The sequence below is a fragment of the Macaca fascicularis genome, chromosome 5, assembly GCF_037993035.2.
Source record: "Macaca fascicularis isolate 582-1 chromosome 5, T2T-MFA8v1.1".
NCBI lineage: Eukaryota > Metazoa > Chordata > Mammalia > Primates > Cercopithecidae > Macaca > Macaca fascicularis.
The window spans coordinates 104,170,663-104,186,108 of NC_088379.1; the positions used below are offsets into that span (position 1 = coordinate 104,170,663).

The window sequence follows — 15,446 nt, forward strand, 5'->3', positions numbered from 1 at the left end:
AGATGTGTTAGTTGAAATCAAAATTTCCATTATCTTCTTTAAGCAAAATAAGCTCTTGCTCATCAAAATTATAAACATGAACACATTTATATGTAGATTTCACACACAAAAGTCTCTGAGAAACTATTTTAGGATGTGGCCACCCACCATATCAGGTCAGTGCAGATGGGGGCAGACGACGTGGGCTGCGCAGTTGAGTCCATCTGACCCCAACGAAACAGTTCATGGAAACATCATCTGACTCTGACCGCTCGATCCCAGCGAGGCCAGTTGTCCAGCTGACCTTTTTTACTCTCATACACACTGTGGAAAGATGAGGGTAAAGTTACTCTTGGCTCAGACTTCCAGGGCAGGCAGGAAGCCCCATCTACACCAGCTTCAATCTTCCTTCACAGGGAGGTGGGGGATAGTGGAACAAGCCGACCTGGAGAAGGCTCCCCAGAGAGAAGCCAGTGAGAGACAAGCAGACAGCAGAACACCAAGTTGATGGCCGTGAAGTCCAAGATGAGGAAGGGGGAGAACAAATAATTAAAAGGAAACTAGGAAGGGTGTCTAATCCATTCATAAAGAGAGTTATTTATTTGATTTTAAAGCCAAACCACAGACTGTTTAATAATTTAGCATGAAAGCCTGTTTTTTGATTCAAAAATGAGAAACCTGCCACTAAGAATGCTTATAATGTCAGCCAGTTGGAGACTCGTACAGGAAGAAGACAGTTTCCTCTTTGCTGCCTTGGTAGGGGCTACAAAGGACAAGGCCAACAGAGTCTGATTCCTATAGTCTTTTCCATCTCTAATTTTTGTGGAAAACAAACGATTCTGGCTAGATCTCCACTTTCTCCTCTCTACTGCCTCTTCTCAAACCACTCCTGTTTTGGTCAAAGTTAATAATTCCAATCTGAAAGCACAGACTGACCATTAGAAACCCCAGAGTCAATACAAAGGGCAAAAAAAAAAAAATTAACTGGAACAATCTGTTGGCACTGAGAGGCCCACCATGCTCTGATATAAAAACAAGTACTCATTTGGGGGAATCCCTCCTTATTTTGCTTTCCTTTTCTAGGATTTGTGCAGAATAAATGACCAAAAGACCTCTGAATAACACATAATAAAAAGTAAGTAAATTACAGAGGTGAAAAAGCCATTCTGAACACACAGCAAAGCACCAATCGAGGACTGATGGCTTGGCTGGAAACCAAGCTTAAAGGGAAAAATCTGATCCACCTCAGAACTCCATCACTTCTATTAATAATATGTTTTACCTATACCCAGTTGAGTATCACTACTCGATGCAAAAATGTATAATTAGAGTCAGAAAAGGTAAAAAAAAAAAAAATCACCTTAAGCAAACTCTAAGCCTCAGCACTTTCTAAACGCCCCTGTCTTCTAGGCAACTCTGCTCTTGTCTCCTTGTTCTTTTATCTCAATCTTGACGGTTAATCCCTCTGCAGGGTATTAATTACTCTGTCACAATTACATCATTCCACAAACAAGAAAAACACAATACAATGAAATCCAAAATGGATTAACTTTTTATCTATTGTATTAACAACTTAATATTCTGTGATTGCACCATTAGTGCATATTTTGCTGCACATTAAAAAGGGTAATTCCTTCCCTTTGTCTCTGATCAGCTTAACTGACTTTTTAAAAAAACACCAGAAATATTTCAAAGTAACCTATGCAGCCAGTAATTTGCATGCAGATACAATTTTTGTCTAAGAGACCCTCTGCATGAAATCAAATTTCATTAGACTAAGTTGAAGCCACTTAGGAGTGTATGGTAAACGCACCTGATAGCAGTAACTTAAGCGTACTCTTAAGAATGATTCCGTATGGCAGACGCCCCTGAATGTGTTCAAAGTTCTGAGCTAGGGATCTGGAAGTGGCCACCCTGGAGATTTGTTCCTTGTCTATGAGGAACATCTGAGCTCCCAGCCCATCGTATGGGACATGGGCTGTAGGGAAATGGAGGCCCTGAGTTCTGGCATGAATGAAGGTTGCCAAGTGGAAGTCGTTAAACAAAGAGTGCTAAGTAAAAATGCAATATAAACTACATACCTTTTGCAAGTGATTGCACTTCTCTTGTCCAGCCCACAGCTGCTGGGCCCTCTCCCCTGTATGTAAGCCCCCAGCACAACCCCATGTTGCATCTGCTGGCTCTGGGTCTCTTCTTCAGCCTCCTGAACCTAGTGCCATCCCCACTGGAGCTGATGGCACAACAGTGGCCCAGAGGACAGCAGCTCAGGTGCTGACCAGGATGCTGAGCCCTATACCTAACCACTCGAACTCAGATTCTGTCTAGGACTAAGTTCACACAAAACTGCAAGGAGAAGAAATGCTCGTGACATGTGCACTAATAGAGAAAATGAGATAGAAAATCATGCAAAGAGATTTGCTTTCCATTTTGACAGTCAGTGCAAGAAGGCATTCACCACACGTTGACTTACTACAGATGTGAGCATAAATCTCATCTCCAAAAAGCTCACTGTGATCTAAACACTAGACTTCAAGTCACAAATATCATGGCAAATAAGTCTGCAGAACAATTTTTTGGGGAGTTCAAGCTGCTTGAAAAACGAAGTCCAAGGTATCTTTCTAATAGCTTATTTTCCACATCACTGAAGTTCGGAGATGGATTCATACACTAAGTTCTTCCTCAATGCCTCCCCAGCCCTGACCCTACGATATTGTAATCATGTGCCCCCCTCATTAAACTGCAAGCTCCCTGGAGGCAAGGATTATGTTGACTTTATTCTATTAAGGCACACCATAGAACACTGGATTTATCCATACATCACTCACCTCCTACCCCCATCCCCTCAACCCAACTTCAACTTGTCAACTGAAATAACTTAAGGCAAAGTGGGTTAGAAGTCAAACTTATGTATGTGATTCCTTTATTTTCTACTTCATTTTATGATTTTAGTCCGACATCTTCACTTTTATTCTTAAGGCTCCAGAATGATTTTCCTTCATTTTATCTCCCCTTTTTAGGCCTACTTATTTACTGATATAAAGTCTTTCTTTTTTTTTAAAGTGCAGGTTTGTTACATAGGTAAACTTGTGTCATGGAGGTCTGTTGTGCAGATTGTTTAATCACTCAGGTATTCAGCCTAGTACCCAATCGTTGTTTCTTAATCCTCTCCCTCCTCCCACCCTCCACCCTCCACCAGACCCCAGGGTGTGGCTGTTCCCCTCTATGTGTCCGTGTTCTCAGCATTTAACTCCCAGCCTTTCTTGTATCAATAATCTCTAACAGGCAAAACAGAGATTCCCATTTGATGATTAACAGGAGGAAGAAAATTAACTTCATGGTCCTGACCCATGTTCAACTTGATATGAGAGGAGACAGCACTGTGTGAAGGCAAGAGCTGGTGAGCTCAGACAACAGAGAGACCAGGACTGACTCCTGCTCATCACTTCACTACACAGCCTTGGCCATGTCACTGATCTTCACAGCATCAGGTTCCTCATGGGTGATTTGGGAATAGCAACTGGACCAAGCCTCACAGGGTAAGAAAGAAGAAGTGAGAGAACGCATGCAAAGTGCCCAGGAGGAGACGTGGCTCCTGCACCTGTGATTGCTATTATTAATTGCTTCCCCACTCCCTCTTCATCTGACATCCACTACACAGTCAATGTAGGGTTTTGTGACTTTCACACACATACAGAGAATCTGGAACTTTGCCATGCTTGTCCCTGACTCCCCCTCCCTCTCCCACTCCCATCTTCCAGTTTCAAATAACTCCCCTCCCCGACCCCCCTTCCAAAGGCCAGGGGACCCTACTATATACCCTATATACCCTAAGGCACCAGAGCTTGTTTTGAGGAAAATAAGAGGTGAGATTTTTATGGAGACCTTCTGAATTATTTTTTCAAAGAGATACGGTCTTGCTTTGTGGCCCAGGCTGGAATCCAGCTCCTGGGCTCAAAGGATCCTCCTGCCTCTGCCTCCTGAGTAGCTGGGACTACAGGTGTGTGCCACCACACCTGGCCTGAAATACTCTTACTAAAATAAGGACACTTGAACTAATGCCATCTTATGGGAAGGTTATTCAATCATTCCCATTATATGCAAGCAGTGAAAATACTCACTTCTTTTTATTTTAAAATGTCCAGTTACTGAATAAGCATATATGCCTAAGTATTACTGAGGTCAGAGATTGTGTACAATACTCAACTCTGTTTCCCAAGCACCTTCACAGTACACAGTTGAACGAGCAAACAAATACACTGTCAGTGCTTGAGTCAGCAGGTAAGAAAACATATTTACAAATGAGGAATGAATACACAAAAGTATTTGCAAAGGTATTAAACACCATTTTCTACTTCTATATGTAAACTTTCCAGTTCAAAGTCATGCCCCAAATCCTGTACTATATTTGAAAAATCATTCCCTTGCTAAAAGTCTCTTTATAAAGACTCCATGACTGCCTCAGGCTAACTTGTCCTTATCCCAAGTTTTTAAGAGGAAAAAGCCTAAAGGACATTTTATCTCTTCATGCAATAGGTCTATCGCCACTGCAAAGCATGGTAAAAGGAACTTCAGAAAAAATGGAGCGACCAAGAGAATTGAATGTGTCTTCAATGAGAAGGTGCAATTTATCCTCAGAGTGCTCAAAGTTCCATACTCATTCTAATTCCTTTTTTTTTTTTTTGAGACGGAGTCTCGCTCTGTAGCCCAGGCTGGAGTGCAGTGGCCGGATCTCAGCTCACTGCAAGCTCCGCCTCCCGGGTTCACGCCATTCTCCGGCCTCAGCCTCCCGAGTAGCTGGGACTACAGGCGCTGCCACTTCACCCGGCTATTTTTTTGTATTTCTTAGTAGAGACGGGGTTTCACCGTGTTAGCCAGGATGGTCTCGATCTCCTGACCTCGTGATCCGCCCATCTCGGCCTCCCAAAGTGCTGGGATTACAGGCTTGAGCCACTGTGCCCGGCCTCATTCTAATTCCTTCTATCCACAACAAATACCACTAAGAAGGGATTTCATATTTGAGGATGTACTGTGTCCTCCTTCCACTGCTTCCCAAGTAAGCTGGCTGGTGGTTGGCTTAAAGAGAATAGCATTTTTCTCACAATTTCTTCACCCAACTTTACCTCTAACAGAACTCAAAGCAAGTGACTTATCTGTGTCAGGACTAATGTTGAAAGAGCACTAGATTTGGAATGAAGAAACCTATTTTTTTTTAAAGTTTTTTCAAAATGTGTATACATTTAGGGGTACAAGTGCAGATTTTCTGGTGTGCATATATTGCATAGCAACGAACTCTAGGCTTGTAGTATACCCATTACCCGAATGGTGAACACTGTAACCAACAAGCAATATTTCAACCTTCACCCTCCCACCTTTCGTAGTCTCCAATGTCTATTATTCCACTCTCTCTTTTTTTTTTTTTTTGAGGCAGAGTTTTGGTCTGTCACACAGGCTGGAGTGCAGTGGCGCGATCTTGGCTTACTGCAACCTCTGCCTCTGGGGTTCAAGCGATTTCCTGCCTCAGCCTCCCAAGTACCTGGGATTACAGGCATGCACCGCCACACCTGGTCATTTTTTGTATTTTTAGTAGAGACAGGTTTTCACCATGTTGGCCAGGCTGGTCTCGAACTCCTGATCTGAAGTGATCCGCCTGCCTCAGCTCCCAAAGTGCTGAGATTACAGGCGTGAGCCACTGCGCCTGGCCAATTATTCCACTCTCTATGCCCATGTGTATCCATTGTTTAGCTTCCACTTGTAAGTGGGAAACATGTAGTATTTTACTTTCTGTTTCTGAGTTATTTCACTTAGGATAATAGCCTCCAGTTCCATCCATGATGCTGCAAGACATGTTAAGAAGTCTGTTTTCTAGTCTAGACCGCCCCAAACCAGATGGATGCCCTTGGCAATTTATTTCACCTCTCTGGGTACCAATCTCCTCCACTGTGAAATGAGACACTGTAGAAGATCAGTAAAGTTCCTTGCTCTCCCAGGACTTGCAGGCTACATATTCAGGTGGGAAGATGGGTTGAAATTTTGCTCTCTAGCTGCTGACTAAATCCTATTTTATAATTCTGCTTCTCAGACTCTTGAAAAGTTGGCCTGAGAACGTAAGACACCACCAAACAATCTGGAAGAACTAGTGCTATTACAACAAAGCAACGAGAGAGTCAAGATTCCTTAAAGGTAGGGTTGGAATTCAATGTCAATTGACAGCTGATCCTTTTCATGCCAGTGCTGCCAAATGCACCAGGAAAGTTCTTTAAAAGCAGACTGAAGTTGTAAGAGGCCACACTATTATTTTCTTCTTAAATCTAGGTAAAATCCCTTCCAATTAGTTTAAAAGTAGTATTTTGAAAATGTTACCAAAATAATACATGTTTTTCACTTTTTCTCCTTCCTCTCCTTTTTCTACTAACCACTGAAGACATTTTGGGAAAATCTAACCTTTCCCCATTAACTAACTTGTCCATGTGAAGAAACCAGACTGCAGATTTGCTGTTGGCCTTGTGTTAATTTCTGAGCCAGGGCATCGTTTCCAAGGTAACAAGTTCCCAAAAAAAAGAAGGCACAAATAGGTCTAGCACATTTAATATGTAAATGAACTAGGTCACTCAGTAGTATTTCACTAACAGGCAAGATGATAGATTAAACCCTTCTATTCTTTTTCCTCCATTTACCCTAGGAGGAATTTATTTGGGGCTTTTCCAGCAGACATAATGATTTTCCTTTGGCAATGCAGTTTCCAAAATACAAAACTCCAAAGAGAGTTTGTTATAGTTAATCAAGCGAAAAGCAGCTTCTGTTGAGGAATCTAAATGGAGAAAGGAGAGGGGGTCCTGAAGCACTGAATCTAATTCTAGACACTTCTTTTTGCAGTTCTCTTACAGATAACACACAATGGCGCAGCACATGCACCCTTGCCAACTCTTCACACAGCGAGAGTTAGAATTCCCATTCTCATATCCCACCAAGCCAGCGGCATGCACAAGAAACTCATAGTTCTCAAGCTGGGGGAGTGACTTTGGCTTCCCAAGGGAAAAGGGGAGCCAAAGTGGTCGTGCCCTGTCCTGCCCCTTGGACAAAGGCAGGGAATTGAATGCACTGGCAGCTGGGAGGCAGAGTGGGGCAAAAGCCAAGGGTGAGAACTAAGGGAGAGCAGCTTTTCCTGGGATGGACATCCTTCGATGGCCAGCATGCGGCGCAGCCATCACACATGCCAAGGGCTGCTTCTTAGCCTGCCTTCAGGAAAAGTGGAGGGTGCCAAAGAAGGGCATTTATAACAATGCAGTAACAAAAGCAGATAGATGCTCTGGGGAACATGGTGCAGAGAAGAAGCAACAGCACTGTGTGTGCCAGCGATCCAATTAGAAAGCCCAGCTTCCACACACAGGCTGAGGCTCCCACAGCTCAAACCCCGTGGTACCCAGACACCATGATTTCTAGAGTTCTTAGTTGCAGACAAAGGCCCATTGTGTTTTCCTGGGGGACCATGCTGCCAATTTGTCTCACACCTTCCAAAGAAGCCTAATTATTAGCCTCTTCCTCGGCTGTCTGCCTTTTTCTCAGCTCCATGAAGACTGAACATGTATTTCACTGCTCTAAAGAAGGTAGGCAGGGTTGGGGAAGACAAGCAAGTCTGGAACAGAAACTCCGCCCATCCATACCCCAGTGAAGCAGGGCACACCGCCATCTCCATAAAGACCAAGGTGCTGGCCTGGCGCGGTGGCTCATGCCTGTAATCCCAGCACTGTGGGAGGCTGAGGTGGGCAGATAATGAGGTCAGGAGATCGAGACCATCCTGACCAACACGGTGGAACCTCGTCTCTACTAAAATACAAAAAAATTAGCCGGGCGTGGTGATGCGCACACGTAGTCCCAGCTTCTCGGGAGGCTGAGGCAGGGGAATTGCTTGAACCCAGAAGGCAGAGGTGGCAGTGAGCCGAGATCACACCACTGCACTCCAGCCTGGCGACGGAACAACACTCCGTCTCAAAAAAAAAAAAAAAAAGGATCAAGGTGCTTGGACCTGGGGCCCCAAAACCTATCCAAGTTTTCAAATAACAGTTGGTCTCTTCGGCATTTCCCTGAAGGTGTTCACTACACTTCTTGCCCTGTCCTTTCACTTTGAGTTCCTAAATGAAACCCACCGTCAGCCGTCCTCCCGCCCTGCACAGTCTATTCTGCAAACTGGATATTCTGTGTCACACTTTTCAGAGTCCTTTCATTTTCCTGTTTTGTAAAAGTGGTTGTGTCTCGGAAAGTTAAAACGAATTAACTTCATCATGGCCTGCAGGATGAAAGAGATAACATGAAAAGGCATTAGGCTTTCAAGACATCACTGAGAAGCCTTTTAAATGAGCCAACTGTGCCGATGTCACATGAATGGGGTGGCCAGTAACAGAGACCGCAGAGGATCACAGAAATCTGTTTCCACCATATGTCTCACTAAGTAAAGAAAGGACGGTGTTGGGTGCTAACTTCGATTCAAAAAAAAACAGTTAACAACATCCCTCTTCTGTTCCCAAGTCTATTACTTATAAAAAAAATTTTTTTAACTTTTCACTACTTTTTGAAGAATGTCTTTTCTCAACTTTTGCTTTGAATACACTTAATATAATTTATTCTCTCTTCCCATAGGTCCTTCATATTATTTCCACTCATTATTGTTGAAATCTTCCAGTTTTCTCATTATTCCCAATGCTCCAAAATAAAAGAGAAATTTAGTAAGATTAAATAATGGAAAAAGGAAGCCAGAGAATATCCAGTTATGATGTTCAAAGAGATAAGCTGGCCCTGAGGCATATTTACCTATCCTAAAAGAGTTTCACCAAAGAGAAATTTAAGCTCTACAATAACTTGTGTGTGGCCTAGAAGACTTCAAATGTTGTTTCCCTAATGTGAATGTTAAAATAATGTCATTGAGTTTACATTTAATAGCATCTTAATGTTTGTAGAGTGCTTTGTTTTTTAAGGTGTCTTCATCTATAATGTATCATTTTATCCTTTTGATAAAAGGATAGATTAACAACCCTAGAAAGCTGGCTAGAAATTAAGCTACGATTACTGCATTCTATACATGAGAAAACTGAGGCCCAGCACAGGTTAAGGGCCTGGAAAGGGACACACAGCAGAAAGGTGACAGTGTTGGGAGCAGACTCCACACTTCTGACCCCTAATCCAGGGCTCCTTTTTCAACACCTTTGATGCTCTCTACGTGTGAAGAAAGTTCACCCTAGATTAGTGCATGCTGGAAACAAGTGGAAACAAGACCTAGGTTATCCTTAATGCCAGACAGTTGCATTCTCCCACACTGTGAATTCCAGGACAGCAAGCACTGGTCAGCAAATTGGCGCAAACATGTATTTGCATTATAATATTTCTTATGGGTCAATTAATCTCCTGGAACTAAGACCAATCCTGGTCTGGAAGCATGACTGATAACCCAGATGTTGGTGCTTAACAGCTGCATTACTGGCCTGACTTAGAGAAGAGGCTGGAAACACTCCCAGAGTTGTTCACTTAAGGCCTGTGATGATGGCCCTAGCAGATAAAGGAAAGAGAAGGAGGGCAATTACCAGAGAACTTAATTTGCTGTAAACACCAATTGGAGTGACTGATGAGGGCATGAGGGGCACCTTTCTTTCCTCCTTAGCAGGATTCTTTACATTAGCTGGATAATTGCTTCTTTTCTCCAACTGCCTAGACCCACAACTGGCTCACCAGCTACACGCAGACTACCAGAATTAGGCTCAAAACAGAAACAGCAATAATGTAATTAAGCTTTTTACAAACATGATACCATGGCACACAATTTTTCATTACCTTGTGTAAATGAAAACCATTTTCTCTGACCAACGGGTAAAATGTTGGAGCAAAATAAACTGAATTGTCTATCTGCTGTTGCGGTGTCAGTGCAGGCCTAGCCTGGGAATGTCTCTGTGGCAGGTGGTGGGGTTTTCCTCCCCTTTTACTCTTAAGAATCTGCTGAGTTATTTCAATAGCACTTCTAGCTCTATTTACATGGTCACACTGCCTCTCTCCTGTGCTGCAATTACAGGTAAGGTGCCACCAATGATCAGATTTACTTTCAGTATCCCATCCTACTGTATGCAATTCCAGTCACATCACTGCATATCGCAAAGACATGTTGCAAAGGTACACAACACAGACTATGAAATCAAACGGCATCACCCCCACTTCAAAAGGTACCTTTAACAAACACTTAGCAGATGGTCCCAAACTCTTATCATCTGATTCTCATATTCAATTTACAAAATGAATAGGGTGCTGCTAGGCATACAATTTATGTGAAATATGGACCTGAGCCAGGAAGTTGCCCAATAAAAGAAAGAAATGAACTCAGGTTTACCAAGTGCCTATGATGTGCCAGGCGCAACACCTATCACTCTCACTTATTTCATCTCATCCAATTTTCCAGAAAACTCTGTAACGTGGATATTCCCATCTTACAGGTAAGGAAACTAAGGCTCAAGAGATGAATTGGCCAGGCGTGGTGGCTCACACCTGTAATCCCAGCACTTTGGGAGGCCAAGGTGGGCAGATCACGAGGTCAGGAGATTGAGACCATCCTGACTAACACGCTGAAATCCCATCTCTACTAAAAATACAAAAAATTAGCCAGGTGTGGTGGTGGGCGACTGTAGTCCCAGCTACTCCAGAGGCTGAGGCAGGAGAATCATTTGAACCCGGGAGACGGAGGTTGCAGTGAGCTAAGGTTGTACCACTGCACTCCAGCCTGGGCAACAGAGCAAGACTCCGTCTCAAAAAGAAAAAAAATAACCAGAGAGATTAATTAACTTGTCCAAGGCCACAGTGCTGATCAGTGTCATGTTCTGAACACAGCTCAACTGAACTCCAAGTCTACTCTATTCAATATCTCAGTAAGACCCCACAAGGGTGAAATGGCTCCTTTAGCCTAACTACCAGCATTAAGATAACCATGCATCCACACAGGAATCTGAGAAGGCAAGCAGGAACACACACTTTGGGTACCTGTAATCAGGAAACCTCAAAGACTGCTGTGGACATCAAGTAGGAAACCAACTTCTCTACCTCTTTGTTCTCAGTCATAGCTCAACAGAAATGAGCAACTTTGCCCTGCCGTGCCTTTCCTTTTTCTTTTTTTTTTTTTTTTTTTGAGACAGTGTTTCTTTTCACTCCTGTCGCCCAGACTGTAGTGCAGTGGCGCAGTCTGTGCTCACTGCAACCTCCTCCCGGGCTCAAGTGATTCTCCCACCTCAGCCTCACGAATAGCTGGCACTACAGGTGTGTGCCACTATACCCAGCTAATTTTTGTTTTTGTAGAGATGGGGTTTTACCACGTTGCCCAGGCTGGTCTCGAACTGCTGAGCTCAAGCGATCCATCCGCCTCAGCCTCAGTCTCCCAAAGTACTGGAATTACAGGCATGAGCCACCATGCCGGCCCCTCCTAAATTTTTTTTTTTTTTTTTGCCTTAGTTTCAGGTATATGAGAGGGAGTCTCATTTTCTATGTTCAAAGGCAGGAATAACAGGAACTTAAGAGTTATTGAACATAAAAGACTCAGGACAAGAGGAAAATGCATCAGAAAGTAATTCTGTTCTGTTGTTATTTATACTCCTTAAACAATAAAAGGACAAAGTTTGCCAAAGAGCAACAGGAAAATCCTGTTAAAACATACACTTCAAAAAATCTCCAAGAGCTTTCTGAAAATAACACACAATCCAGAGGCTATTTAGAAAGAAGTAAAATGGACTAATAATATAAAAGTGCAAAACACCACCCAATTTCATATACATTACAATCTAAAAAGCCATTTTAATTTTTAATTTTTGTTTTTAAGAGACAGGGTCTCACAGTGTCACCCAAGCTGGAGTGCAGTGGCATAATCATAGCTCACTGTAGCCTCCAACTCCTGGGCCCAAGGGCCCCTCCTGCATCAGCCTCCTGAGTGTGGAAGACTACATGCACATGCCACCATGCCCAGCAAAAGTCATTTTTAAACTGGTCTTTTCAAACTTGGAAAGTCAAATCTATAGAAACAAGCTCATAGTCGGCAGTAAAATGTACAAGAAGTGCCACAAATGTCTTTAGTTTTTAAAATAAACTTTTTTTAAAAAAATTCAACTTTGAGGTATAATTTACATTAAATAAATATATTCGTTTTGCATTACCATTAAGTGTGTTTTGACAAATGCATCCAACCATATAACCATCCCCACAATCAAAATATAGAGCATTCCCACTACCCCAAAAAGTTCCCTTGTTAGTACCCCCATGCCAAACTCCAGAAAACCACTGGTTTGCTTTCTGTACCTACAACCTAGTTTTGCCTGTTCCAGAACTTCATATAAATGAACATTGTATGTGGTCTTTTGAGTTTTATTCCTTTGACTGCACAATTTTTCTGAAATTCATGCACGCTGTTGCATGTATCTGTAAATTTGTTTCCTTTTGTTGCTGAGTAGTATTCCACTTTATGGATATACCACAATTTAACCATTCACTAGGTGATAGATTCTTGGGTTGTTTCCAGTTTTTGGCTACTGTGAATAATGTTGCTATGAACATTCACATACAAGTCTTTTTTGTGGATATGTTTTAACTTATCTTGGGTAACTGCTAAACAGTTTTCCAAAATAATCACACTATAGATATACCCTGGAGATATGCAGGTTCCATTCTAGACCACACAGTAATAAAGCAAATAAAGTGCAAAAAAATTGCAATAAAGTGAGTCACACAATTTTGTTATTCAGTATACATGAAAGTTATATCTATACTATACTGCATCTAGTAAGTGTGCAATGCCATCATGTCTAAAAAAGTATATACCTTAATTTAAAAATACTTTATAGCCAAAAAATGCTAACAATCATTTAAGCCTTTAGCAAATAGTAATCTTTTCACTGGCGGGGGGCCTTGCCTCAATGTTGATGGCTGCTGACTGATGACGGTGGTGGTTGCTGAAGGTTGGGGTGGCTGTGGCAATTTCTTAAAATAAGACAACAATGAAGTTTGCAGCATTGACTGACTACTACTTTCACAAAAGATTTCTCTGTAGCATGTCAGATAGCATTTTACCCACAGTAGAACGTCTTTTGAAACTGGAGTCAATCTTCTCAAACCCTGTTTTATCAACTAAGTTTATGGAATATTCTAAATCCTTTGCTGTCATTTCAACAATGTTCACAGCATCTTCACCAGGAGTAGACTGCATCTCAGGAAAGCACTTTCTTTGTTCCTCCATAAGATGCAACTCCTTATCCATTCAAGTTTTATCACGAGATTGTGGCAATTCAGGTCCATCTTCAGGTTCCACTTCTAATTCTAGTTCTCTTGCTATTTGTATCCCATCTGCTATAGCACATCCACTAAAGTCTTGGATCCCTCAAAGACATCCATGAGGACTGGAATCAACTTATTCCCAACACCAGTTAATATTTATATTTCTACCTCTTCCCATGGATCATGAAGGATCTTAATGGCATCTAGAATGACGAATCCTTTCCCGGTTTTCAATTTACTTTGCCCATATCAATCAGAGGAATCACTATATATTCTATGGCAGCATTAGATAATGTATTTCTTAAATAATAAGACTTGAAAGTCAAATTCCTCCTTGATTCATGGACTACAAAATGGATGTTTTGTTAGCAGGCATGAAAGTAACATTAATCTCCTTGTACTATCCATCTCCATAGGAGCTCTTGGGTAACCAGGTACATTATCAATGAGCAGTAATATTTTGGAAGGGATCTTTTTTTTAAATAAGCAATTAAGTCTCAACAGTGGCCTTAAAATATTCAGTAAACCAAGCTATAAACAGATGTGCTGTCATCTGGGCTTTGTTGTTCCATTTATAGAATCAGCATCATTCTTAAAGGCCCTAGGATTCTCAGAATGGCAAATGATCATTGGCTTCAACTTAAAGACATCAGCTGCATTAGCCCCTGACGAGGAAGTCAGCCTGTCATTTGAAGACAGGCACTGACTTCTCCTCTCTAGCTATGAAAGTCTTGGATGGCATCTTCTTCCAATAGAAGGTTGTTTCATCTACATCAGAAATTTGTTGTTTAGTGTAGCCACCTTCATCAGTTATCTTAGCTAGATCTTCTGGACAACTTGCTGAAGCTTCTACATGAGCAGGTGCTGCTTCACCTTGCACTTCTATGTTATGAAGATGGCTTCTTTCCTTAAACCTCATGAATCAACTTTGGCTAGCTTCCTTCTGTAGTTTTTTCTCCTCTCTCAACCTTCACAGAATTGAAGACAGTTAGGGCCTTGCTCTGGATTAGTCTGTGGCTTAAGGGAGTATTGTGGCTGGTTTGATCTTCTACTTAAAACTTTCTCCAAATCAGCAATAAGACTGTTTTGCTTTCTTAGCATTCATGGGTTCACTGGAATAGCACTTTGAATTTCCTTCGATAACTTTTCCTTTGTATTCACAACTTGGCTAATGGTTTGGCACAAGTTTTTGGTCTATCTCAGCTCTCACCATGCCTTCCTCACTAAGCTTAATCATTTCTAGCTTTTGATTTAAAGTGAGAGACATGTGACTCTTCCTTTCACTTAAACACGGAGAAACCATTATTCATCAGCCTAGTGTCAATACTGTTGTGTCTCAGGGAATAGGGAGGCCTGAGGAGAAGGAGAGAGACAAGAATGGCCAGTCGGTGGAGCAGTGAGAACACACACAACATTTATTAAGTTTGCCTTCTTACACAGGTGTGGTTGGTGTCACACCAAAACAATTACAATAGTAACATCAAAGATCACTGATCGCAGATCATCATAACAGATATAGTAACAATGAAAAAGCATGGAATGTCGTGAGAATTACCAAAATGTGACACAGAGACATGAAGTGAGCGCATGCGATTGTTAAAGTGGCACTGATACTCCTGCTCGATGCAGGGTTGCCACAAACCTTCCATTTGCTAGGAAGCAAAAACCCAAAAACCAGAACACAGTATGTGTGAAGAGCAATAAAGTGAAGCAGAATAAAACAAAGCATTCCTGTGATTAATGGTAAAGATTAAAGGTTGACCCACAAATGTCTTTTTAATCTGCAGCATGTCTGATACTATCACTATTGGTCTGATAAGGAGGAAGCTGGTGGTATAAGAAGGTTATTGAGAATTTCCTCTCCTTTTTTGCCAAAACCAGAAACACTTTGAGCATTCCAAAATTTCTTTTTGACAAAGCCCCACTTACCTCTCTTCCACTCCCTCATCTCCATAGATGCCTAGGTACTCACAGCCCTCATATTAACCCTACTCCAAATCCCTGAGGAAGCCACAGAACCTGGCCCACCCTCATTTGAAGTGTTCTGTTTCCAAAACTACATTTTTCTCCTTTCCTTCTCTTCCCCTACAATCAACACTTTTGCCCCACAACAGAATTGCTCACGCAGAAGATTAGGAAGGCAAGCTGATTAAATGGACCTTTATGCAAGGGATTGGCAACCC

General features: G+C 42.0%; 1 protein-coding gene across 6 annotated transcripts in view; it reads right to left on the reverse strand.

Moving 5' to 3' along the window:
• TSPAN5 (tetraspanin 5) overlaps positions 1-15,446 on the reverse strand; it is a 181,588-nt gene that overhangs the window by 107,894 nt on the left and 58,248 nt on the right. The window contains exon 1 of one of the 6 annotated variants that reach the window (XM_065545260.2): positions 148-304. The exons of 4 other annotated variants lie outside the window; for them this stretch is intronic. In XM_065545260.2, the coding sequence (XP_065401332.1) occupies positions 148-150 (3 nt within the window). In that variant the 5' untranslated portion in view covers positions 151-304. Of the gene's footprint in view, positions 1-147; positions 305-15,446 lie in introns of those variants that run through there. One more of the 6 variants, XM_074040200.1, reaches the window with a different exon arrangement.